Raw genomic sequence first — 26,990 nt, 5'->3', positions numbered from 1 at the left:
TGAATAGCTGTGCATGTCCTGTTGGTCAACAATGCCGTAACAAACCTGGATACTATGAATGCATTAGACCCGGTAATTGACTTACACATATTTCATTTTAGTAAATGATATAATTTTTTGTCCTTTATGTATAATATAAATTATTTATTTATTGTAAAGCTCCAGTTAATCCATGTGATAGAAATGCTGAATCTCATATCATTAATGGCACAATTGAATGTTTCTGTAAAAAAGGTTATTTTGGCGATGGAGAAAACTGCTCTGGTAAATTATAAATCTATAACAAATACATAACTTACAATATTTTTTAGTTTATTAGTTTGAGACAACGCATAATTTGCCATATTTCATAGATATCGATGAGTGCTTGAATAGCTGTGCATGTCCAGTTGGTCAACAATGCCGTAATAGACCTGGATACTATGAATGCATTAGACCCGGTAATTGACTTACACATATTATATTTTGGTAAATGATAAAATTCTACAATTTTATCCTTTATGTATAATGTGAATTATTTATTTATTGTAAAGCTCCAGTTAATCCATGTGATAGAAATGCAGAATCTCATATCATTAATGGTACCATTGAATGCTTCTGTAAAAAAGGCTATTATGGAGATGGGGAAATTGTACAGGTAAAGTTGAAAAATGCTATTTGTCATCAAAATATAATTTTCTATTGTTAAAGAAGGTTTATGTATAAAATACAATCAATTACTTTTTTAGATATTAACGAATGCCTGAACAGTTGTGCATGTCCTGTTGGTCAACAATGTTATAACAGACCTGGATATTTTGAATGCATAAAACCAAGTAATTTGATTACACAAATTATATTTGTTTTTGTTATTTATAAAAGATAATTGACTTTGCTTTTTTATTCATTTAATGTAAAAGGGCCAGTTAATCCATGTGATAAAAATGCAGAATCTCACATCATCAATGGCACAATTGAATGTTTCTGTAAGCAAGGATACTATGGAAATGGTCAAAACTGTACAGGTAAAACTTAAAAATATCTTTTCTGCCGGGTATAGTCTATTTCAATGAAGTACAAGTGTGTGTACGTATATCATACAATCAATTACCTTTACGTACTTTAGATATTAACGAATGCCTGAACAGCTGCGCATGTCCTGTTGGTCAACAATGTTATAACAGACCTGGATATTATGAATGCATAAGACCAAGTAACTATATTACACTAATTACATTTGATTTTTTATACTCCACACATAACTGACTCTGTGTACTATTTATTCAATATAAAGAACCAGTTAATCCATGTGATAAAAATGCAGAATCTCATATCATTAATGGCACTATTGAATGTTTCTGTAAACGAGGATATTATGGAAATGGTCAAAATTGTACAGGTAAAATTGAAAAATTTTGTTTTTGCTTGGTGTTGTTTATTTTAATAACATACAACTACAAGTAGTATATACCATACAATCATTACTCTTTTAGATATTAACGAGTGTTTGAACAGCTGTGCATGTCCTGTTGGTCAACAATGTTATAACAGACCTGGATACTATGAATGCATAAGACCAAGTAATTATATTACACTAATTACATTTGATTTTTTATACTCCACACATAATTGACTCTGTGTACTATTTATTCAATGTAAAGAACCAGTTAATCCATGTGATAAAAATGCAGAATCTCATATCATCAATGGCACTATTGAGTGTTTCTGTAAACGAGGATACTATGGAAATGGTCAAAACTGTACAGGTAAAATTGAAAAATATTCTTTTTGCTTGGTATAGTTTATTTATTGAAGTAGCTAAAAATGTATGTATGTTATACCATCAATTACTCTTTTAGATATTAACGAATGCCTGAACAGCTGCGCATGTCCTGTTGGTCAACAATGTTATAATAGACCTGGATATTATGAATGCATAAGACCAAGTAACTATATTACACTAATTACATTTGATTTTTTATACTCCACACATAATTGACTCTGTGTACTATTTATTTAATGCAAAGAACCAGTTAATCCATGTGATAAAAATGCAGAATCTCATATCATCAATGGCACTATTGAGTGTTTCTGTAAACGAGGATACTATGGAAATGGTCAAAACTGTACAGGTAAAATTGAAAAATATTCTTTTTGCTTGGTATAGTTTACTTATTGAAGTAGCTAAAAATGTATGTATGTTATACCATCAATTACTCTTTTAGATATTAACGAATGCCTGAACAGCTGCGCATGTCCTGTTGGTCAACAATGTTATAACAGACCTGGATATTATGAGTGCATAAGACCAAGTAACTATATTAAATTAATTACATTTGAATTTTTATACTCCACACATAATTGACTCTGTGTACTATTTATTCAATGCAAAGAACCAGTTAATCCATGTGATAAAAATGCAAAATCTTATATCATCAATGGCACTATTGAATGCTTCTGTAAGCGAGGATATTATGGAAATGGTCAAAATTGTACAGGTAAAATTGAAAAAATTTTTTGCTCGGTATTGTTTATTTTAATGAAGTAAAAATGCATGTATGTCACACCATCAATTACTTTTTAGATATTAACGAGTGCCTGAACAGCTGTGCATGTCCTGTTGGTCAACAATGCTATAATAGACCTGGATATTACGAATGCTTGCAGACTAAAGGTTGTTAAAATAGTACTTGTTTTATAATTATAAGATAGAAAGGAATTTTTTATAGGATTTTAAAATTTTTACTGTAAGTTGTTGTGAAAATGAAAAGTATAAAATAATTTTACATTTTGGAACTTTTTCATGGTTTATTTGTTGATTTATTCAACGTACGCAGCTTGGTACATTTGCTTTAACGAAGCTTATTTTGTAAACCTAGGTTAATCTGCTCCAACTATTTTGCCTAAAGCAATTTTTTATGAAAGAATGTTATATGCAGTGCGGTCATATCTACATGCAATGCAATCATATGCAATGCAGTCTTATCTACATTTAATAGCAATTTTTTATCTTATTTAAGTCATTATGTATCCTAGTTTGCATTAACTAATATTTGTAAACATGAAACATAAATCTTTGTATGTTTGGTTTTGTGTAGAAAATGAGTGCGTCAATGGCACACATAACTGTCATAAAAACGCGACTTGTATTGACACTGTTGAATCATTCAATTGTTCTTGTAATCCTGGCTTCAGTGGTAATGGTACATCATGTACAGGTAAAAATATTTTTACTCTTGTTATTGTGTACATTTGTTTTTAAATAAAATGTGCCTCTATCAATTGGGATTTAAATTTCTGCAGCCTTGTTTTCATAAACTTGCCAATCTTTTAATGTGTGACGAGATAATCAAATTAAATCAAATAGTTTATTATGAGTCGAAAGTCATTTATCATTTTACAAATTGTATCAAGCAACACACAAATTTATGATAGTTTTTCCTCTTCGTGTTTTTAATTGGCATAAACGTAATTTCCTGTGAAACATCACGCATTGATTGGATTAAAATGTTTTTGATGCTCCGTGCTATACGAAAAAGAAGGAACAAAATTCTTAAAGCTAACAGAAAAACTTTTGTAAGACTTCGAAAAAAGTGGCATAAATAACATGCATGTATATTGCTAGTCAGAGAAAAAACACTTGCAAAATGGATTTATTATCCAAACGAGACAATAACAGAGAATTTTAATGATGAAAAGCAGCAGGCAAAACAGCCTTTTAGAGAAACTAAAACTTCAAGCTGGGTCAAACAATGCAAAATAAAGATATAACCGAGAGAAAGGGGTCTTTAAAAGACCGCCTCGGCATTATATTTTTAAATAAAGACTTAACACTGGGTTAATAATATCTTATACATAGTTAATAATTGCGATCAACTACTTACATTTGACAGATCCCACCGTAATCTTACTTCAAAAAATTCATAAATTATGCAGTATGTTCAAAAATTATTGGATGAGATTGAGTATTATATCGAAAACTAATCGAACCATGATGAATATTATGTGCCGAGCCCCCGAAGCATAACACAATAGATTTCTAAATAAACCAATATGATAATGATCTTGAATTTACATGGCAGGACTAAAATTTTTAACTGGTTATGCCACTTTTTAATACCAGCTTTATATTATATTCCTTCTATTATCATAAATATGTTTACCTCCTATTTTTTCACGGACACATCAAATATCATCACGACAAGTTACTTGTATTTATTTTTCTATGGACTGCATGTAAGCTGGAGGTATAGCTGTGGAAATGCCACAAAACTTGAGTCGTAACTTCTGTTTTGTTTTTCTTCCAGATATAAATGAATGTAAATATGGAAGCCATAATTGTGATATTAACGCTAATTGCACTAATACAAATGGTTCATTCAAATGTTATTGTAAACCTGGTTATACTGGAGATGGAACTTATTGTAATGGTAAGATACAAAAATTCAAAGAAAAGAATAATATAAAACAGACTTGAGTTGTTTTTATTGAAATATCTATACCTTTATCATTTTTTTCTTTATACACAGATATAAATGAGTGTAAATATGGAAGCCATAATTGTCATGTTAACGCTACATGCACTAATACAGATGGTTCGTTCAATTGTTCTTGTAACCCTGGTTATACTGGAGATGGAATTTATTGTAATGGTAAGATACAAAGATTCAAAGAAAAGAATAATATAAAACAGACTTGGGTTGTTTATATTGAAATATCTATACCTTTATCATTTTTTCTTTATACACAGATATAAATGAATGTATAAATGGTAACCATAATTGTGATATTAACGCTAATTGCACTAATACAGATGGTTCATTTAAATGTTATTGTAACCCTGGTTATACTGGAGATGGAACTTATTGTAATGGTAAGATACAAAAATTCAAAGAAAAGAATAATATAAAAAAGACTTGAGTTGTTTTTATTGAAATATCTATACCTTTATCATTTTTTTCTTTATACACAGATATAAATGAGTGTAAATATGGAAGCCATAATTGTCATGTTAACGCTACATGCACTAATACAGATGGTTCGTTCAATTGTTCTTGTAACTCTGGTTATACTGGAGATGGAATTTATTGTAATGGTAAGATACAAAGATTCAAAGAAAAGAATAATATAAAACAGACTTGGGTTGTTTATACTGAAATATCTATACCTTTATCATTTTTTCTTTATACACAGATATAAATGAATGTATAAATGGTAGCCATAATTGTGATATTAACGCTAATTGCACTAATACAAATGGTTCATTCAAATGTTCTTGTAACCCTGGTTATACTGGAGATGGACTTTATTGTAATGGTAAGATACAAAAATTCAAAGAAAAGAATAATATAAAAAAGACTTGAGTTGTTTTTATTGAAATATCTATACCTTTATCATTTTTTCTTTATACACAGATATAAATGAGTGTAAATATGGAAGCCATAATTGTGATGTTAACGCTAATTGCACTAATACAAATGGTTCATTTAAATGTTATTGTAACCCTGGTTATACTGGAGATGGAACTTATTGTAATGGTAAGATACAAAAATTCAAAGAAAAGAATAATATAAAACAGACTTGCGTTGTTTTTATTGAAATATCTATACCTTTATCATTTTTTCTTTATACACAGATATAAATGAATGTAAATATGGAAGCCATAATTGTGATGCTAACGCTAATTGCACTAATACAGAGGGTTCATTTAAATGTTATTGTAACCCTGGTTATACTGGAGATGGAACTTATTGTAAAGGTAAGACACAAAAATTCAAAGAAAAGAATAATATAAAAAAGACTTGCGTTGTTTTTTTTTGTCATATCTAAATCTTTATAATTTTTTCTTTATGCACAGATATAAATGAATGTAAATATGGAAGCCATAATTGTGATATTAACGCTAATTGCACTAATACAGAGGGCTCATTCAATTGTTCTTGTAAAACTGGTTATACTGGAGATGGAATTTATTGTAATGGTAAGATACAAAGATTCAAAGAAAAGAATAATATAAAACAGACTTGGGTTGTTTATATTGAAATATCTAAATCTCTATCATTTTTTCTTTCTACACAGATGTAAATGAATGTAAATATGGTAGCCATAATTGTGATGTTAACGCTAATTGCACTAATACAGATGGTTCATTCAATTGTTCTTGTAACCGTGGTTATACTGGAGATGGAATTTATTGTAATGGTAAGATACAAAAATTCAAAGAAAAGAATAATATAAAACAGACTTGGGTTGTTTTTATTGAAATATCTATACCTTTATCATTTTTTCTTTATACACAGATATAAATGAATGTAAAAATGGTAGCCATAATTGTGATGTTAACGCTAATTGCACTAATACAGATGGTTCATTTAAATGTTATTGTAACCCTGGTTATACTGGAGATGGAACTTATTGTAATGGTAAGATACAAAAATTCAAAGAAAAGAATAATATAAAACAGACTTGGGTTGTTTTTATTGAAATATCTATACCTTTATCATTTTTTCTTCGTACACAGATATAAATGAATGTAAAAATGGTAGCCATAATTGTGATGTTAACGCTAATTGCACTAATACAGATGGTTCATTTAAATGTTATTGTAACCCTGGTTATACTGGAGATGGAACTTATTGTAATGGTAAGATACAAAAATTCAAAGAAAAGAATAATATAAAACAGACTTGGGTTGTTTTTATTGAAATATCTATACCTTTATCATTTTTTCTTCGTACACAGATATAAATGAATGTAAAAATGGTAGCCATAATTGTGATGTTAACGCTGATTGCACTAATACAGAGGGTTCATTCAAATGTTCTTGTAACCCTGGCTATATTGGAGACGGAGTACAATGCGGTACGTTAATAAGCATGTAAATGTGCTATTCTTGTTTGTGCTACATGTTAGATTACAAAAATGCTCGTCGACGATTAAGTTGGAATGTTAAACATAAACTTAACTTGGACGTTCACTGATGAATCGTTTATTCAATTATTATGTTGTACTTTAGTATTTAGTACTAGAAGTTACAATCATGAAGAAAATGCAACCTCTGATTTCACAATCCCCAACATTTACAATAATGCTTGTGCGCGCCTCAACGAGCAAAATGCATAAATGCACATTCTATAATGTCAATTAAAAGTCTATAGCCTGTATTCTAAAAGTTCACTCTCACTCGTACTCATTGAGATCAACACTGAAACTGCACCTCAACTAATCAGGGAAGTTTGTCTTCTATTCCAGGGAATTAAAAATTCTGATTTCATATTTTCTTATTCTTTTTAAATCTCATTTGGCTATCTGGTCTGTTTGTAAAACTGTTTCCTCTACTATTGTCGACTTTGCCATTTGTCAATATTTGTGCACTTTTAAGTAGCTTTTGATTTTTGTTTCAACAAATCATTTGCAATTACTAACATAGTATTATAGTAAAATAAGTTTTCTCATTAAACATTAAAAAATACCTAAGCCATAGAGTAATAATTCCATCCTAATTTTTAAAAAAATAAAATAAAAAGGATATAAACTCAATCTCGTGCAGAAACGAATGAACGTATGTACATTATATTTATGTGAAGCTCGATCAGTCATTCATGTTTTGCCAATGTGACTTACCTACCTAAATTTTAAACTGCATGTTTATCACATAAATAATAAGTTGAACAATGAAGCAACATTATATCAGTGGTAACAAACGGTGACGTAGTTAGCCTACAAGTTTGGAGTGGTTTTGTAGATTTCATATCATTAAAATCCACTGATATAAAATAAAACGTAATCAGAAAAGGAGATTTTTGCCTTATGCCTTCTTTCACATCTAATGAAATTGTCGTCTTAGACTAAATAACGTTGAGACTAGATACTCTATTTATGTCTGTATGTAACTACCAAGGATTGACATCCTAATTTTACAGTATTTAATTATTCATACAAAGTATGTTAACTCTTTGCTGTATTGTCTTCCTCCAGAGCGTCAGTTAATCATTAAAATACTTTAGTAAATTCATATTTGTTCATTGCTGATCATGCTATAAAGTAGTGGCTATTTGTTCATATTCATTTCTTATTTCATTTTTAGATGATATTGATGAATGTGAAAATTTATGTACAAGTCCAAGACAAACTTGTACCAACTTCCCAGGCACATATCGTTGTGAATGTTCCGACCCACGGCAACAGCCTAACGATGATGAAACCGACTGTCTTGGTAAGTAAAGGACATACTACTTAAAACAAAGGATTTTTTTATTTCATACTATTTATTATCTTTGAATTTTTTTTTCTCTGCTTAAGATGCTCCTAGTGCAATTCAGTGCAGAACTCGCATAAGAAATGAGAGATTCATAGATGCTTATCGAAACAGACGGAGCATCCAGTTTCTCAGAGCAGCCCGAAGGATTGCTGCGGCGGTAAAGTTATCTTTTGCTATATGTAACACAGAGTGCATTAAGAAAAACAGAACAGTTAGGAAAAAGCGAAAAAAAATGTTAGCCTTTATAACCTGCAAAAAGCTTTACCGAAGTAAAGTAGGTAGTTGGACATCCAGTGGTTCATCTGACTGGAAAATTGTATCAAGGACTGACCATTTCAAATGGTAATTGTGCTAAGAGAAGCATTTTTAAAATAGCTTATGGACAAAAAATGACACAGCAATAAAAAGCAGATACTGCACATATTGTCAAAATATGGCACATATTGTTGAAGCTTATACAACGTGTTTGCAAACTGCGCCTAAAGAATACGTAAATGAATTATTTTACGAAGATTATGAAAATTAAAAAACCAAAAAGGTAATTTAAGTTCTTGCGTACGCATTTGCAAAATTTTATAAAACTTAGCTAATTATAGCTTGGACAACTTGCGCCATATTTTAACCCAATGTGTTTTAGTTGGGTTTTTTGGCTGTATTACTTTTGTAAATGCCTGCAATGCGCAAGATATTCCGAAAAGGGCTTCGCACTAGCAATGTTTTCACCATAAAATGTTTATTTTTTGAGATTTTACGGTCCAATGAACCATTAGAAATCCAACTCACTATCTCCTTCAAATGTTTTTGAAATGCAAATCTTACGTGCTGATGACTATAGCAACATTTTTCTAACTGATCAGTTTTTTCGATACACCCCTCTTTACTAAACTTTTTGCTGACTCTTGATAGTGAAATCCGTTGACACACAATGGGAAGAATAGGTGCATTGAGCTCTTTTTTTAGGTGTTCATAGATCTTTATGAAAGAATACTTAGTTTGACTTTAACCTTTTGCATGCGCTACGCAATCAAATTATTGGAACTGTGTCTTATTGTCGAAGTGTTTGACAGTGAGAACGTATAACACAATTTTCTTTAGTTTTAGATAGATGGTAAGAACACGTTACTTTCAAATATCGTTTAAACGAATTTCTTTAGCTGAATACCCTAACAAATTTTTTGCCAACTCATTCATTCCCATTATTTTTGATTGTCGTTTACCTCGTTCAACAGGCAATCAAGTTTTGTTTTATTTGGTGTTCTTGATAGAAAACATGAGAGTTCCATTGGTCATGCATGCATGAATCTATTTTTTAGTTAAGAAATATCCCAAATTTGGGGCTTTTTGCAGATTTCTTTCTTTAATTAGGCAAAAAAAAACTAACAAAATAATGGAAGATATCAAACTATCAAAATAATCTGAGTGAAGTATTTTTCATCGGTTGCATAACTCTCGATCCTGTGTTAATTGCATTCAAAGGAATTTTGTCAAACAAATTTATCGACCAAATGGTTGAAAAATAAACACCGAAGAGCTGTACCTGATATTTTTCACAACTATAATTAATTTTAACACGTTTTTTTTTAATCTTTTTCATGCTCTTTTAACATGTGTCTTATCGGTTGGCATTATTTCATTAAATTTCACTTTCATTTTTTTAGCTTCGTTTTATTTTCCGATTAGTATTTCCAAGAAGAGGCTTTAACATCATCATCTTCAACCTATTGTAAGTTTTAATAACATTAATTTCACTAATGCTGTCATCAAACTTTTCTTTAGAAATTGTTTTTTCTATAAGAGCTCTCTCCCTCCTAAGTATATTATCGTGAGTTGGTATTTAGAGTTGTAGTTTACAAAAGCAAAAAAGAAGTGAATATGAAATATTTTTACATGTATGTAAATGATGATCGTCCAAGTTAATAAAGTCCTGAGAAGGACTGTTTTTGTTGAAAACAATTGCTTTCGTTGAAAACAAAAAGTTAGAAAAATGAAAAGTCAAATTGATTTGATTTTAAGAAAAATCATATAACATGTTTGTAAATGTAGATCGTCCAGGTTGGTATAGTCCTGAGAAGGACTGTTTTTATTGTTGTTGACTGACGTTTCGACAACCTTAGCGGTAGCCATCTTCAGAGTCAAATGAAAACATGAAGATGACTACCGCTAAGGTTGTCGAAACGTCAGTCAACAGCAACAAAAACAGTCCTTCTCAGGACTTTATTAACCTGGACGATCATCATTTACAAACATGTAACGATACTCCCGGGTTCAAACCATTTACTTTATAAATATTTTGTTGCAACGTTCTTGTTCTTGAGCATCAAGAATTATATTTTACAATGATAAAAGATTACTAAGAATTTGATGCGAAAAGACTAAAATATGTGCATGCTACTTATGTTTACTGTAGTGTGTGCTGCTATATTTACAATGATGATCTGTATATTCTACTTACATTTTCATATATTACAGATATGTTCATATTACAGACATTTACAAACTTAAATGTTAATACTTTTGATATGTTTTGGAGAATTAAACTGATACATTTTCACCAAAACATGTTCATACAAGAAGCGTAAACATCATGATAATTGGGTGTGGGGTGTATGATATTGACATAGGGGCTGCTATATGTCTTGCTGTATAAAAATCTTATTAAATCAACAGTTTTTGATTGCTTCTACTACAATTTTGAATATAACATCTCGCTCTCTCTCGGTCTGCTCATATGTTTATAATACAAAAGTTGTGATACATATTTTTTTTACTAATTATTTCACCTCGTTTTGCAGTGAATCGTCAGTTGGAGTGGATTATGTTGTATCATTTAATGAAACTGTAAACATGACTTTCGCCGAAATTCAGAACGATTTGGCTATGCAAGTAAACGTGACGAGTGGGGGAGCCTTTCTTGGAGATAGTGGCTTACAAATTAGTAATGCTACGAATACATCCGAACTAATTCAAGAATTTGAAACTGAAGGTATTTTTTGTGGACCTCATTCTTTTTTCTAAGAATATTTTCCGATTCAATAATTTGGTAAAGTCGCATGCGATTGGTTCAAAATACTGTTGCACTTATTTGAAACCATTTTGACCACCACCCGGAAATTCAAAAGTACCAAGAATTCTCAGGTTTTTTATATTGCTATTTGCCTTAAATTAAAGTTGTGTTCACTTAGTTGGTCATTCTATATAATAAATACTGCATACACCAATCCACTAATCTGTTAATATTTTTTTACTCTATAGATGTACGCGCATGTGATATTGGTGTTGATAACTGTCATAGTAATGCTACATGTCTAGATGTTAGTGATTCATTCAACTGTACTTGTAACTCTGGCTATTCTGGCAACGGAACAAGTTGTTTTGGTAAGTTTTATTTTAGCATTAATCATATCATGCATGCGTTACTTTGGCGCTCTAGTCATATTTTTTCTAACCTACCATTTATATCTGAAGTTTTGGTTTCTTTATAGATATGAATGAATGCAAATATAGAAAACCATGAGTGTCATGTCAACGCTACGTTTTTTAATTGTCATATCTGAACTTTTTTTACGTTTTCTTGCAGATATAAATGAATGTGATAATGAAGGCCATAATTGTCATGTTAACGCTACATGTATCAATACAGATGGTTCATTCGATTGTTCTTGTAAATCTGGTTATACTGGGAATGGAACTTATTGTGATGGTATAAGATACAAAGATTCAAATAAAAGACTACATACGAAAAAGAAACGCTCTCATATCTGACCTTTTGTCATGTTTTCTTGCAGATATCAATGAATGTGTTGAAGGAAGCCATGATTGTCATGTTAACGCTAATTGTACGAATACGGATGGTTCATTTAAATGTTCGTGTAGTACTGGTTATACGGGAAATGGAACTTATTGTAATGGTAAGATGGCTATAAAGATTCAATGAAAAGACTTATAGTAAAAGACCCGCACTTTTCATTATTGTCGTATCTAAGCTTTTATTATGCTTTGTTATATACAGATATAAATGAATGTGTTGAAGGAAGCCATGATTGTGATGTTAACGCTAACTGCACTAATACAGATGGTTCATTCAAATGCTCTTGTAATGCTGCTTATACTGGTGATGGAACTAATTGTGATGGTAAGATAGCCACAAAAATTCAGAGAAAATAGCTATTGCATACGTAAGAGACCTGCGTTGTTTTCATTCTCATATCTAATCTTTTATTATGCTTTCATACAGATATCAATGAATGTGAAAATGGAAGCCATAATTGTCATGTTAACGCTAATTGTACGAATACAGATGGCTCATTCAGATGTTCATGTAAATCTGGTTATACTGGCAATGGAACTTATTGTGTTGGTAGGTGAAAACTCAAATGTTTAGAAGATGTCAAATTTTTTATTCCCGACTTTCTTTCATACAAAGTTATAAAGAAAAGACTACATACGTAAGACTTGCATTGTTTTTACTAGCTATCATATCTGATCTATGGTTATGTTCTCTTACAGATATAATTGAATGTGATGATGGAAGCCATAATTGTCATGTTAACGCTACATGCACTAATACAAATGGTTCGTTTAGTTGTTCATGTAATACTGGTTATACTGGCGACGGAACTAATTGTCGTGGTAAGATACAAAGATTCAAAGAAAAGACTGCATACTTAAAAGACTTGCACTGTTTTTACTAGCTATTATATCTGATCTTTTCTTATGTTTTCTTACAGATATAATTGAATGTGATAATGGAAGCCATAATTGTCATGTTAACGCTACATGCACTAATACAAATGGTTCGTTCAGTTGTTCTTGTAACCCTGGTTATACTGGCGACGGAACTAATTGTAATGGTAAGATACAAAGATTCAAAGAAAAGACTGCATACTTAAAAGACTTGCGCGTTATTTTTATAATAATATCTAAACTTTTATCATGTTTTCTTGTAGACATCAATGAATGTGTTGAAGGAAGCCATGATTGTCATGTTAATGCTGATTGCACTAATGCAAATGGCTCATTCAGATGTTCATGTAAATCTGGTTATACTGGCAATGGAACTTATTGTGTTGGTAAGTGAAAACTCAAATGTTTAAAAGATCTCAAATTTTTCATTCTCGACTTTCTTTCATATTTTACCATTGTGTTTCTACTTTTGTTTTTCAACTAATAAATTTCATCTTTGTTTCAGATATCGACGAATGTAACGCTCCCGTCGATCAACAATGTACAGGAACTGGCCAAAACTGCACTAACTTCCCTGGCGCTTTTCGTTGTAGCTGCAGTAACCCAGGGCAACATTTGAACGAAGCAGGAACACAATGTGTCGGTACGAATTATAAAAATACTCATTATTTATTTTTTTCGGTTCAATTTTTGCCGAAAATATGCAAGCACTATTTATTTTTCCACGAACCAATTTACCAAACAATATGTCACAGGTTGCAATATGGCAAACTGTTACGGACGCAACGAATTGAGTCTCGTTTGAAGACATACTGCTGTGTAATTAATGATTAATGTGCATATTCTAAACAACTTACATCGACAAAGTCAAAAAGAATATCATCTTTTATCCTTAATACAATGGTGATGCACTCGTTTTTGAACAATCAGCGATGTAAAAGATCAAAACAGATGGCTAACATACAAAGACAATCCGTTTTATGCAGGAATAAAGCAATAAATTTATTCGTACCACTAAATAAATCTAAATCAACAGCTAAATCTCAACAGTCTTCTTGACTTCCACAAATCCAATTCCAATCCAAATCTAAATCAACAGCTAAATCTCAACAGTCTCCTTGACTTCTACAAATCCAATTCAAATCTAAATCAACAGCTAAATCTCAACAGTCTGCTTGACTTCTACAAATCCAATCCAAATCTAAATCAACAGCTAAATCTCAACAGTCTGCTTGACTTCTACAAATCCAATTCCAATCCTGAAGGCTTTTTTATCATTTTTGTTTTCTGTATTTAAATAAATGACCGTTCAAGTGTTTAAGGAGAAGAAAGCTTCATAATTATTCATTATTTTTCCCTATATAGAAACGGAGACGGCTATTCAAGGTGAGATTCGCATAGTAAATAGGGAATTCATACCTGCCTACAATGACACTAGCAGCGTGGAATATTTTGAAATAACCGAAATGATAATAAATCAGGTAAGACACGTTGATTTACAACATTACTTTTCATGCTGGTACTTCATGTAAATAAATTCAAGGTAGTTATTTTATGAATCGTGTGATTGGTTGATTTTCAGTCTTTTCAGGCAAGCAATTTTATATACCTTAGAACAACAAGAACTAATTTATTTTTCAACTCTTTGTTTTAGCTAATTTTGCTCTATCGGCAAACAACATCACTTAGTAATTTCGAGGAAATCAGAATCATCCGTTTATTGTAAGTGACTAATTAGTTAAGAATTTCAGCAAATTTGTTAAATATTTGTTTACTAAACAAAACAAAAAATTTCTTCAAAAAGTTTCTTAGATTTTAATAAAAAACCCTATTTACGTGAATTTTGTTCGGCAGCTTAAACGTGAGATTAACTTTTAAAATAATGCTTTTGGCGAATGTTTTGAACCCAGTACATGTTTGTAGATGTAGATCTTCCAAGTAAGTAGAGTCCTGAGAAGAACTGTTGGTGTTGATTTTGACTAACGTTTTACGACTTTAGTGACAGTTATCTTTAGTGTCAAGTGCCGCTAAGGTTGTCGAAACGTCAGTCAACATCAACACGAACAGTCCTTCTCAGAACTCTACTTATCCGCACGATCTACATCTACAAACATTTAATGCTTTTGTTGATATTTTCATCAAAAACAGACACACATTCTTGAGGGAAATTATTTATCTGGTTATTTCAATTCGCAGAACAATAATTACTCGTGCTATTATTTAATATTGTTTATATCGAGCAAAGAAAAATCGAAGGCTACGGGCAAACGCTATCAACCTGTTAACTCAACTCGCACTCAACAAAGTTTTTCAATGCGTGCAAATACTCTCAACATGTTGAGAATTAAAATGAAAGCACGTAAATCTGCGACGCCTGTCAACTGCGTCGATACAGCTACATATACGGCTCAGTGACCAGTTAAAAATGAAAGCGCATGTTTAGGCAAAAGGTTGAGAGCGCTAGGACGACATAGTTTAAGATATTTTGTTTGCTTGATATAAACAGTATTAAAATTTTCATTTTAAAAACAATAGTAATTGTCCTCGAGTAACTATTGTTTTGCGATAATTGGGCTCCATTACTTAGTTCTATTTTATATTTTTACTCTAGCCAATCGTCCGTTGGAGTTGAATATGTTGTAGCTTTTAACAACACCCTGAACATCACTAATTCTGAAATTCAAGATGAGTTGGTGAACGCGTTGAATAAAACTGAAAATGGAACTTTTCTTGGCGACCTACAACTTAGTACTTCGACCAACACAACTGAATTAAAAAATTCAATAGAAATTACAGGTAAATATTGTTTGGAGAAATACGTGATGTGTTTTTTTTTAATTTTTAACACGGTTTTCATGTTACTGATGTTAGTTCCGTGCAATACAGCTCTCAATGAATGTCTCTTTTTCACATACAAAATCAATGCAAGTAATCATAATCTACAGATTACACACTGTCTTTCAATTCGATCATTTTTAGGACAAAGACTGTTAGTAATGGCTCATCATAAAACTGACACGATTAAGTAATCAAACTATCCACGATTACTTTGTAATGGCGTTTTTCTTTCTCGTTGTTACAAAAGATACGAGAACATACCCGTGATATAAACGGTCATACGTATACCACGTGTCAATGAATTATGTAGATTTGAATAATTTGACGGTTGTGATGTATATGGTATAGTGTCAAGAAAGAAATATGACAGTTGTGACATCAAGTGACATTTTGCGCCATTTCAGGACGTCATTGACGTCATCGTTTTTAAAAGGCTCCATTTTTTACCATCCACATCAAAACGAAACGCATGCGTTTTCAAATCGCTTCACTTTGGAGAGCGTTTTCGAATCGATGCATTTTCATTCGGCAGTGTATCCGTTTTTTAGCGTTTCAATGTGGGCAGAAGGTCAAAAGGCATCAAAAAGTATGCGTTTATAAACGAAAACGCATTAGTGTGGACAGGGTCATAAGCATAAGGGTGATATTAATGGTCATATAATATTTATAGAAACTAGTTGGCCTCGTTAATTCACATGATTACATTTTTACAAAGGTGCGGGTAATATAATGGTGTCATGAACAGCATACGGCGTATATTGTTCAACGGTGGTGTTATGTATAAAAACATGGGTCTGAAATGCGTGGTTACATGGTCAAAATTGCTACATAGTTTCAATTCGGGCTCAATTTGTGCTTAAATGCCGATAAGCTGTTGCTATTTTAAAATGTGCTTGGCGAAATATTTGAAATTAAGTTGCTTTCATGTAATTAATTTACTGGTTATTTGATGTCAATATTTTTATTCTCATTTTTTCAGATTTTGATGAATGTAATCAAGAAAGATCTCCATGTCCAGAGAACTCAATCTGCATGAACATGGACAGGACATTCGATTGTATTTGCAATTCTGGTTTCGTCAAGAATGGGAGCAACCTTTGCGGTGAGTGTTTCTGGGTTTTATTTTCTAATTTTGATGAAATACTTTTATGAAAAAGCCAGCACCATGGACCAGCACCATAAGCTAAAACCGATGATTTCGTAAGCTAAAACCGATGATTTCGTAAGCTAAAACCGATGATTTCGTAAGCTAAAACCGATGATTTCGTAAGCTAAAACCGATGATTTCGTAAGCTAAAACCGATGATTTCGTAAGCTAAAACCGATGATTTCGTAAGCTAAAACCGATGATTTCGTAAGCTAAAACCGATGATTTTGTAAGCTAAAACCGATGATTTCGTAAGCTAAAACCGATGATTTCGTAAGCTAAAACCGACGATTTCGTAAGCTAAACCAGAAGATTTCGTAAGCTAAAACAAATGATTTCGTTTAGGAATCACATAAAACCTACAGCTGCTGCTACTAAAGTGGCTTTTTTGTAAATTAAATTTGTTAAATCCGCCTGCGTCGTTGAATCTATTCTATTGTTTAGAGAGAATATATATGCTCTAATGAGTAATTTACCTCCATTATTGTATTTTCACTCATTTTTTTAAAATTAATTTCTAGTGCCAAGGAAGAGGAATGCAGGTATTTTGATTGAATACATTATTTTTTTTCTATCTTTAGAAAATAATCATGAAAATAATGGCTATTTTAACTTTAATATGACAACTTTGTTTCATTAAGTTTGCTCTCATGTGAAGATGCCTCAGTAGTTTAAAATCAAGTGCTTGTTCTTACATACATATGTTTTTATAGTTGATGAAGACGATGTAGAAGATGTAGACGCAGCGCTAATTGCAATTATAGTTTGGCTTTCAATATGTTTCCTAGTCGCCATTGTCTTGATTATTCGTGCACTAATAAGGTACATCATTTATGGATTATTGTGCATCTACTTCTATATCTTTATAAATGTCTTGATGATAAAATATAGCAGCATGACAAAAAGCACAAAATTCTTAACTATTCTTTGCCAAAGACATACTAGTATTTTTCTTTTAAGAGAACAAGCAATGAAATGTATTTACATAATGAAATATACATCTTATTTTGTCATTTCTGTGTGATTGAACTTTTATGTGACGTCTATGCAATGATTTGAGTTATGGCTGCTTCAATTTTATCATCAGTACTTTGGCTTAAAAATATCCAAACTTTTAATTTCAATTATGCTAATCACTCACGTGTATTCCCAAAGCAAACCAAATTCTAACAATATTCTTAATTTAGTTTCAGAAACAGCCGTAATGGAAATTCTGGTGATGAAAGTTATGGTACTTGGGGATCTTTTAATGGCTGAGGATACGACTACTTGTGATGCCATCAATACCTGTCATGCAATAATATAATCAATAAAGCACTGGATATGTAAACCTCTAGTTGTAGTAATGGTTCTTATTAAAATTCGCGACTACTTACAAAAAACGTCATCCATCATTTTGTTCTAATATATTACTTTCCAAGTATTATACATTCATTAATAAATGATTTTGTTGCGCATGTAAGCTGTCCATGTAAGCAGGAAACATTTGACTGAATTTAAATTTAAAGCTGTTGCAGGTACGTAGCACTTTTATGGAAATTTTTGAGATCATTTTTTAAGGTTTAGCACGCACTGATTGTGGTCCCGTGTTGTCTGAAAAATTTTCAAGTCTGCTCTTACCGCAGATAAAACTGCTTAGGGATGAGAGTTGAGATTTGTGGAAATCTAGTTGTTACTGAGAGTGGAGATAGTTCTTCGCCAAGGAAGGCTCTCTGTTGATACCACCGTAATGTTGGGCATGATGTATGCTTTATCTTTTACAAATCAACAAAAGGGGGATTGTTGGCGTTTCCCGTAATCTGATTGGCAGCAGAAGTGCACGGGTGGAATTTTACGATATCTGACCAAAGGGTTCATTTGTTTCGTTTGCTTTTTCATTTTACCAAGGAAAGTACAGCATTTGCAGATCAATTAAGTAGAAAATGAAAATCATTGAAATGAAGGCAATTCAAATGACGCGTTAAGTCAATAGCGGCTACTTAAATACAACTGAAGCAATAGATGGTTTACGAGTTCATTTTCTTCTTTATGAAATAAAAGGAAACAATTCTCTTGAAAATAGTCCTCTCAAGATTTAAAATGCACAAATGAATTTTGAGGAGTGGTGCAGAGAGGCGCACATTTCCTACAAAATACTTCATACATACTAAACAATTAAGTAAAAATCATATATTCATTGGTGTTTATGGAGCGGACTTCCGACAATCTCCCCACCATGATTAAAACAAAACTTTAGCTAGCACCTCAATTCGTTGATGCAGCATGAGTAGTACATACTTAACCATACCATACTTGATATTTCATCCAGAATATATTTCAACTTGTTAGGCATACCATTCATGCTGTGATAATTAACTTTTCCTGCAGATCAGTACCATAATTCGCCTTTTTAAAGCTAGTACTCGGCAACGCTTGCTGGTCGTCATGTTCAGTGGGAGCGGCGTTTGTTTGAAGAATCAATGGCTGATAATGCTGGTCAATTACTGCTACGTAGTCCAAGTTCTCTGGTGAATGTTCTGATTTACCTTCATCGTCTTTATTTTGTGTCGGAAGCTTTGGGAGAGGAACGTCCTGTTTATGAATGATTTCATAACGCTCTTCATCACTAAAATTTGAAGGAATTTTGCCGATGACATCGCCTGGCTCTTCGTATATTTGATCTCCATTGTCATGCTCAACTTTTGCCTCAAGCTCAACTACCTGATGTTGTTCCTTTTCTAGAAAAGAGTTTGTTAGGAGTTTAACAAAGACATGCAGTCCATGGAAAAAAAGACATTCTGCAAAATACAAAGAATTTATTATGAAATCTATGTATAATTTTCTGAACAAGTATTCAAACCACAAATATCGTAGAAAATATTCAAAAATGAAACAAAAGGCTAAATTAACATATGATACAAATCATTCAACCCTTATATTAAAAAAAATTATTACTTTATACTAAAGCTTTAAACACTTTCGCGCATACGACAAACGGATTCCTTGTAAGAATTACGTTGTAAAAAAATTAATATCGTATTTTGTTTTAATTTACAAAAGCAAACAACAAGAAAAATGATGACAAAAACACGACACAATCATTAACCTAAATCAACTAATGCTAAAAACTCTTTGATCCCTTCAAAATATAATTGTATAATATATACTGACACTTCTTTGTTTTAACACTTTATCCTGCAAACATAACCTTTTATAAGAATTTTATGATAACAAAATGAGTAGCTTACTTTTTTTTGATTTACAGAACCCAGCAACGGCAATAACAAGAGTAACAAAAGCAACAACAGCAGATATTCCAGCTGCAACACCTCTGATTGTTAACTCAACAGGTGAAGGTTGGAAATCTAAATAAAATAATGAAGTTATCATTGTATTGTCTTTATTAACTTTTCACTATTACAAAGGGTTTGTTCCCTTTAAATGTTTCAAAAAAAAATTAAAATTTCCTCGCACTGCTTTCTGACAAAACAAATAACTTTGCTGCACTAAAACTTTGTTTCATATGCTTATTTGAAAACATATATAGTTTTAGTTTATAGAAAATGCGCGTGAACGACAAATTTGACAATTTCTCTTAATGTAATAAAATATATAAATATTGTTAGTCGATGACATCATTGTAGTGATGTTATCGATGACATTGCTGCGACAAAAAAATCTTCTTGGACGCGCACAGTGGACTTCATTTATCAAAATAAAGCAGATTAATGAACATCATTTAAATAACCTTTTACACTTAATATTTTTACATTAAACATATTCGAGATTTGATAGTAAGTTTTAGCTTCACAGTTCGGTCATATCACCCTGTAAGTATCAAACCTTTTTCAGCATTTGCCGCATGATTGTGAAATTTCAACGCCGGGGTTGAAAATCCTTCCTGTAATCAGGCCCTTAAAATAATTTTTAGATACCAATACCAACTATAAAATCTTACTTGTACACGAGAGTCCATTTCCAGTGTATCCATCGTTACATTGACATTCATAAGAACCTTCGTTATCAGTGCAGTTTGCATTGACATCACAAGGAACATTCAAACATTCATTGATATCTTAAACAAAAAACAAACCATTTGTTAGGCAAGTTAAAACTATTGCTACATCAACGGTATGTGTGTCTTACTCGTGCAAGAGAGCCCATTTCCAGTGTATCCTTCGTTACATTGACATTCAAAAGATTCTTTAGTGTCAGTACAGTTAGCATTGACATGACAAGGGTTGGACAAGCATTTATTAATATCTTCAATAAAAGATCAACATTAAATACAAATTATTAATTTGTTGTTTTATTAAAAGCCACCGCTTCTTATTTGTACAACACAACGTTGATTACATAACGTTGAAACAAGAAAAATTATAAAAATCTCTAAAATTCTAAATGTGTTTGTTTTACGTGATGCTTTCAGAGTAGACAGAATCGCAAAAAGTTTAGAAAACGTAAAATCATTGATAATTTCAGTACTTACATTTTTCACAAATATAATTGTTACGGCTTGTGCATGAAATGTCATTCCACTTGCTTTGCACAGAGAATTGAACACAATCCTCAATGCCACCTGCGTTGTTAGGTTCATTAGTATCCCAATTTATGAAAGTAGGTGCTACATTATGGACTGTATAAAATTTACTGTCGCTTTTATTGCGAAACAAACCAATAAAAGGTAATGTAGGCATTTTTGATAGTATAAATTCGTAAATGGCGTCATTTTCAGCTTTATTTTTTGGAACAGGAAGATCTCCCCCTTTCTTTTGACAATTTTTTCTTGCTTCATGCCAGGTTTCTTGCGTTGTATTGAAGAAATAGCAAGATGACTGTAGCTTCATCCAGCCTGACGGACAACTACTGACTTTGTTAACTAAGACGAACAAGATACCAACTACATCAACAATATAGACTTTGTAGCAGAGCTTGACAGCCCCCTCTTCAAAATCTCTTACTTTGTAAAGTGTACAAGTATAAAAATCCACTTTAACAAATACTTATATTTGATAAGAATGGATATTTTTATGGAGACTATTTCTAGTCTCACTTATGTTCTACTTTCATTTTTTAGTTGGCGCTAGATTGATCAATTATAGTACGTTCAGACTGAGTGCCGGAGTACGATACCCTGGTTCGGACAAAAATCTGCAGGCCCTTCACACTACGTAGTACCCACTAGCTTCCTCTATTTATAATTTCATGTTTTTCATTGTAAACAAGTTTTGAAACCATGTGCTGAATACGTGCTTCTTTGTACATGTTACTCAGGTGTCGTCGTTCACATAGGTGCCCTTGCTCGAGCACCGTACTAGGGTACTACCTCTTTTCGTGGTGCCCAGACCTGGTCACTTATACACGGCCACCATCAAAATGTTGTGCTCACATTGGTGCCCGTGCCTGAGTACCGTCTCAGGGGACTCGGTCTGAACGCACTATAATAAACTTTACAAACGAAATAAAACAAACTTTGTATATTGAATGATTACTGATAACTGTTAAAAAGCAGCTTTGCTATACTGGGAACAACAATCCGATTCTGTAACCTTCTTCCCCTCCCCATTTTCTAACCTCTCCTTGGCCCCTACATGATGATATCTGCATTATTAAGTAAAATATTTCATAAATTCATACCTTGTAAATTGAACACGGACATCATCAGAAGAAATGTCAATTGAAACATTTTCAAGCCACGATGATTTTCAATGATACAGTTTGAAATCTGTCGACAATATCAAACATATTACATAATTACACGCTGAACAGCAACGGACTCACACTTTCCTGGCAGTAGCTGAAATTGTCATGCAGGCCCCACTATCTATACCTATATCAATATCAATACCACCTTTTTGTTTCGGTATACGTAAATGATATAATCACAGAACTCATGTAGACATGGTTGTTTCTTTCTCGCTCACGGCAAACAGAACAGCCACATATACAATTTACCAAAGACGTCGAGGGAAACTGAGCTCCTTCTTACAAACTACAAAACACACTCCACCAAGAACCAACACATGTGGACCTAATACTCGAGTAATCATCTTAACAAATCTACATCATACAAAGCTACCATATTGAACATTACGAGACGAGCACAATACCTTTGAACGAAATCATCGAACGATTTTCACCACGAAAATAAATGAAACAAACACAAAGAATGACACCATAAACACAGCATTCGGAAATAATAGCAGTCAACAAACAGAATTGGACCATTAATCAAATGACAAGGAAAGCAACGATAACGTACGTCCAAGCTAGGTGAACTATGTCTGAGAGAATCTCACGTATATATGATGGTCATAAAAACAACATACGTGTCACACATAAACGGAAAACAACCAGACGAGCAACAAGGCGAAGTTTACAAAATAAAGTACCCCCGACTATAGCTAGGCCACCTACCTCGACACACTAAAGATAAACAACCAAACAAGCAACAAGGCGAAGTTTACAAAATAAAATACCCCCGACTATAGCTAGGCCACCCACGACACACTAAAGATAAACAATCTACAAATACAAACGATATAACAACCAAATGGCTCAACATCACCAACGAACAAAATATAATATTTCCTACAACACATAACCGGTGCATGCATAACGGTGCTGTAGCAACGACTAAAGTGTACAGACTACGATTTATTACATGTACTATACAGAATATTATACATACGTTTTATGTATTAGAAATTTGTCTTACCAGCATAGCAAAACCGTTGAATCGATGAAAACATTTATACAAACGTCACAATCTCAAACAAACGAGCAAATAATAAGTACACTTGAAAATAAACGGAAAATAAGGGGTGTTTACATGAATCCGGAATGACTTTCAATCACGATGATTTCAATCACGTGATGTCAACCGTGTTTACATGAAACTAGTTGTTGTTTTTTTTTCGCACTCATTTTAACCCATTTAGCCTCTTTATTTGCTTACGAGCTTCAATTTGCCAGAAGACAATACCCATGGCACATGCGTGCTTCGTCATTAATCACAATATCATTCCAGAATGAAACTCAATTCGCGTTTACATGAGATAAAAAGTAAATTTCGATCCGGAATGAAACTAGGAATGAACTCGATCCGGATCGAGTTGTGACTCATTCCGGATTCATGTAAACATGCAATAGGATTTCTTTTAAAGTGGAATGACTTCATTCCGGATCGAAACTCATTCCGGATTCATGTAAACACCCCCATAGACAACAACCAGAACATCGGACACCCACATATTTCCTGTAAATACAATATTATGACCTTAAACCATGCGAAAAAAACATGAAATACGGCGAAACCTGACGTTTATGAAATGATTATCGCTACATTTCGTTCAAGTTAAATCAGTTGTGCGACTGTGAAACCTTTCCTGTTAAAGTGCTACTGAAGTAAAATTTTCATATTTCGTTTTTCAATACAAACGTTTTCTCTGTATTATACTGATCATTTTGAGCTATCGCCCACTGAATTTAGTCGATGGGAACGCATCGAACTTTGCGTTCAAACATGGCATATTTGCTTGTTTTGATGCGAATTTGACTTTGAGTACGTGACGTCGTTTAAAGGACGGAAGTTCAATTTTAAAGCTCTTAGTATATAAAAATTATATACGAACAAGCATATTTCCAACTGGAATTTTACATATTTTATAACTTCTCTTCGCAAAAATTGCGTATATTTAGTGACAAATGAGCAACACGCATAGGTAAGCAACATTTACAATCGATTAGAGTTTTATAAACTTCTTGAATTAACTTATATTTCTCAATAAACTGGGTGCCGCATCCTTGACGAAGTCTGCAGTTTTAACACTCACGCAATGTTATCAGAAACTAACTGTAACGCGCTTATTTCCAATCATCCAGTGTATACTACTTTTATAAACTTCTGGATTAGACTTATCATTCTTATCATATGGGTGTCGCATCCTTGACGTAGTCTGTGGTTTTAAAACCCATGCAATATTATCACAACGCACATAATATAAGGAGAATAATTTTTTATTAAGTTAGTCAAACGTAACGATACACCGCAAGTTAAAATATGGCGAGTAGGCAAAATTCTGCAAAAAATCGTCGAGGAGGACAATATTGTGTTGCTGGTTGGCCCAAAGGAAAAACAAACAGTCAACACACAGAGGGTGTCTCAGTACATCGTTTCCCCATGAATGACAAGGAGAGGCTGAGTAAATGGACAAAATTTGTTAGGAGACATAGGCCAAAATTCGTTCCTCAGCAGTACTCTGTGCTATGTTCAATGCATTTCACAGATTCTGCATTCACGGTGAACGCAACAGTTGCAAAATCGCGAAACATGAGACGACAATTGCGCTCTGATGCTGTTCCAACCATAGACTCTGTAAAAGGCATTTCAATCCAAGGTGATAAGAGCAATCGCGACCGCAGAGTTTTAAGTACAAAATTATACAAGTTAAATTACACAAGTTTGTATGCACAACCTGGAAATGCATGTAAATGTGTCTTATTATCTTCAACAGGTGTTGCGTGAAGTGACACGAAGTGTAAAAGATGTTGAACCCGCTGTTAAACATACTGATGATGAAGGCAATTCCGACGAGTGTAACACGACAGAATGTCTCGAAGGTTTTCATTCAACATTAAATGGTTGGCATCCAAAGATGACCCACTTTTCTTGGCTTGGTACATATTGCAGGTAACTTGTAATCACTGTTCTCTATCTGCCAAGGCTTTTTTACTTGTTCCTAGTCAAGAAAAAAAATTACATATTAAATGGTTTGTTCTGTTTAGGCACGTACTGGCAGTACTTCATTTCAATGAAAACCTTCACAGACAGCCAAAAAAACCAAAAAATAGAACACCATATTATTCTGTGACATACCCAAAATTTAAATCAGGGGATGAAGTAGTAAGAACTGTTTCTTCAGCACCATCATATTGTAAGTTTAGCATGTATGCATTGGTACTCTTGACTTACACATCTAACCACTTGTCATTTTTCCAGACTATGTTAATGAAATCAAAATGTCATGGTTCTTAGTTGTGAGGAATCCATGGACAACATATTTAAGAAGTATAAGGAAAAAGTCCCAGAAGCCTTAAACAAAACGTTCTCGGATCGAATTTCCAAAACTGAGGCAATCCAACGGCATTTGGATAGGAAACAACTATCTTCAACACCATTGTTTCCCACATGTAAGTTGTTCATGCTACCATGTATAATAGGTATGGCCAGTGCATTCTAAAAGTAAACACATTAAATTGTTATTTATAGATCAACAGCAAGATGTACTGCAAGCAAAAGGTTTAGACAAAGAAAAACAAGCTGCTTCAACAGGTCCTTCAGATTCAAAAAGAAACGCGCTTATGCAAAAATTGTGGACAGCCAATGAAAGGACATCCAAAAAGTCATTGTCCACAAGAATTACTTGACAAATATTCTTAGCAGGCCAACTTTAAAGTTAGTTATAAAATAATATACTATGCTACAAAAAATGTTTCCTACTTCTATCAGTTTCTTTCCTGTGCTGACTTGTAGCCAGCATGTTCTTGGCCTAGGGGATTTCGTAATGGAAATCGTTTTCGGATGTCTGTGTAGATACTTGCAGGTAATGGTCTAGAATTTTCCCAACCAAGGCATCCACACAGCCATCGAATGACCCAACGGTATGCAACTGCTCTCAAGTATCTATGAGAAATTCAAAATAGTAATTTCTATTTGATTATTTATTTTGACTTCACACAACAAAATTGTGAAGCATCACAGCACAATAATGAACCACATAAAGGTAAAAGTAGAGATACATGGCAAGATATTAATCATTCGTTACAAAACAAAATTAGAAATCAAAAATGTACTAACTCATTTTCATGTATTCTACAACGCTTGTATGACCTTCCATCTTGGTCTCTTAGAAGTGAGCCAACATTCTTCAAGACTGTAGCATGTGTCATAATCGTGTACACTTCGTGAAGAGTAACACAGCTAATTTTTTCAATGCTACCATCGAATACCAGTTTATGTAAAGTAGGCCCAACCTCTTGACAACAACGGTATTCAATGGCATCTGTCAGCAGTTGAGTACGACACAAGCTACATGCACACCT

At 32.7% G+C, this 26,990-nt stretch overlaps 3 protein-coding genes and 2 long non-coding RNA genes across 7 annotated transcripts in view; 2 read left to right on the top strand and 3 right to left on the bottom strand.

Annotated features, from left to right (window-relative positions):
• Positions 1-399: 399 nt before the first annotated feature.
• Positions 400-18,289, top strand: LOC124454780 (fibrillin-1-like). The gene is made up of 46 exons (XM_047005533.1): positions 400-404; positions 609-637; positions 729-815; positions 900-1,004; positions 1,106-1,192; positions 1,274-1,378; positions 1,473-1,559; positions 1,641-1,745; positions 1,839-1,925; positions 2,007-2,111; positions 2,205-2,291; positions 2,373-2,477; positions 2,564-2,653; positions 3,078-3,197; positions 4,287-4,409; positions 4,509-4,631; positions 4,730-4,852; positions 4,952-5,074; positions 5,173-5,295; positions 5,394-5,516; positions 5,615-5,737; positions 5,837-5,959; positions 6,058-6,180; positions 6,279-6,401; positions 6,500-6,622; positions 6,721-6,840; positions 8,066-8,194; positions 8,281-8,396; positions 9,898-9,962; positions 11,032-11,222; positions 11,492-11,614; positions 11,817-11,939; positions 12,025-12,147; positions 12,249-12,371; positions 12,474-12,596; positions 12,746-12,868; positions 12,967-13,089; positions 13,186-13,308; positions 13,428-13,565; positions 14,288-14,403; positions 14,577-14,644; positions 15,534-15,718; positions 16,740-16,862; positions 17,429-17,449; positions 17,621-17,729; positions 18,095-18,289. The coding sequence occupies exons 1-46, from the start codon at positions 400-402 to the stop codon at positions 18,162-18,164; spliced, it is 4,992 nt and encodes a 1,663-aa protein (XP_046861489.1). The 3' UTR covers positions 18,165-18,289.
• A 620-nt stretch (positions 18,290-18,909) lies between these two features.
• Positions 18,910-26,990, bottom strand: part of LOC124455063 (fibropellin-3-like) — a 54,718-nt gene continuing 46,637 nt past the window's right edge. Inside the window, 1 exon segment of the mRNA XM_047005816.1 lies at positions 18,910-19,624. Coding sequence (XP_046861772.1) covers positions 19,245-19,624 — 380 coding nt within the window. The 3' untranslated portion in view covers positions 18,910-19,244.
• Positions 20,179-23,680, bottom strand: LOC124455065 (perlucin-like protein). Its single transcript, XM_047005819.1, has 6 exons — positions 23,605-23,680; positions 22,524-22,611; positions 21,376-21,765; positions 21,033-21,149; positions 20,832-20,961; positions 20,179-20,251 (listed from the first exon to the last, which is right to left on the bottom strand). Coding segments are annotated over exons 1-6 (732 nt in total). The 5' UTR covers positions 23,611-23,680; the 3' UTR covers positions 20,179-20,250.
• Positions 25,030-26,231, top strand: LOC124455074. Of its 2 annotated transcripts, none has more exons than XR_006951689.1 (3): positions 25,030-25,285; positions 25,403-26,078; positions 26,158-26,231. It is a non-coding gene; the product is annotated as an uncharacterized LOC124455074 (long non-coding RNA). The 2 variants fall into 2 exon arrangements; XR_006951688.1 differs by lacking the exon at positions 25,030-25,285 and having other exon boundaries at positions 25,721-25,822; positions 25,924-26,078.
• On the bottom strand, positions 25,499-26,764 carry LOC124455075. Of its 2 annotated transcripts, XR_006951691.1 has the most exons (4): positions 26,746-26,764; positions 26,389-26,571; positions 25,765-26,124; positions 25,499-25,627 (listed from the first exon to the last, which is right to left on the bottom strand). It is a non-coding gene; the product is annotated as an uncharacterized LOC124455075 (long non-coding RNA). The 2 variants fall into 2 exon arrangements; XR_006951690.1 differs by lacking the exon at positions 26,746-26,764 and having other exon boundaries at positions 26,389-26,682.

Source organism: Xenia sp. Carnegie-2017, unplaced genomic scaffold (genome assembly GCF_021976095.1).
Source record: "Xenia sp. Carnegie-2017 unplaced genomic scaffold, XeniaSp_v1 HiC_scaffold_3, whole genome shotgun sequence".
Classification (NCBI taxonomy): domain Eukaryota; kingdom Metazoa; phylum Cnidaria; class Anthozoa; order Malacalcyonacea; family Xeniidae; genus Xenia; species Xenia sp. Carnegie-2017.
The sequence above is the reverse complement of the archived record's forward strand: the minus strand, read 5'-3'. Positions and strand labels throughout refer to the sequence as shown.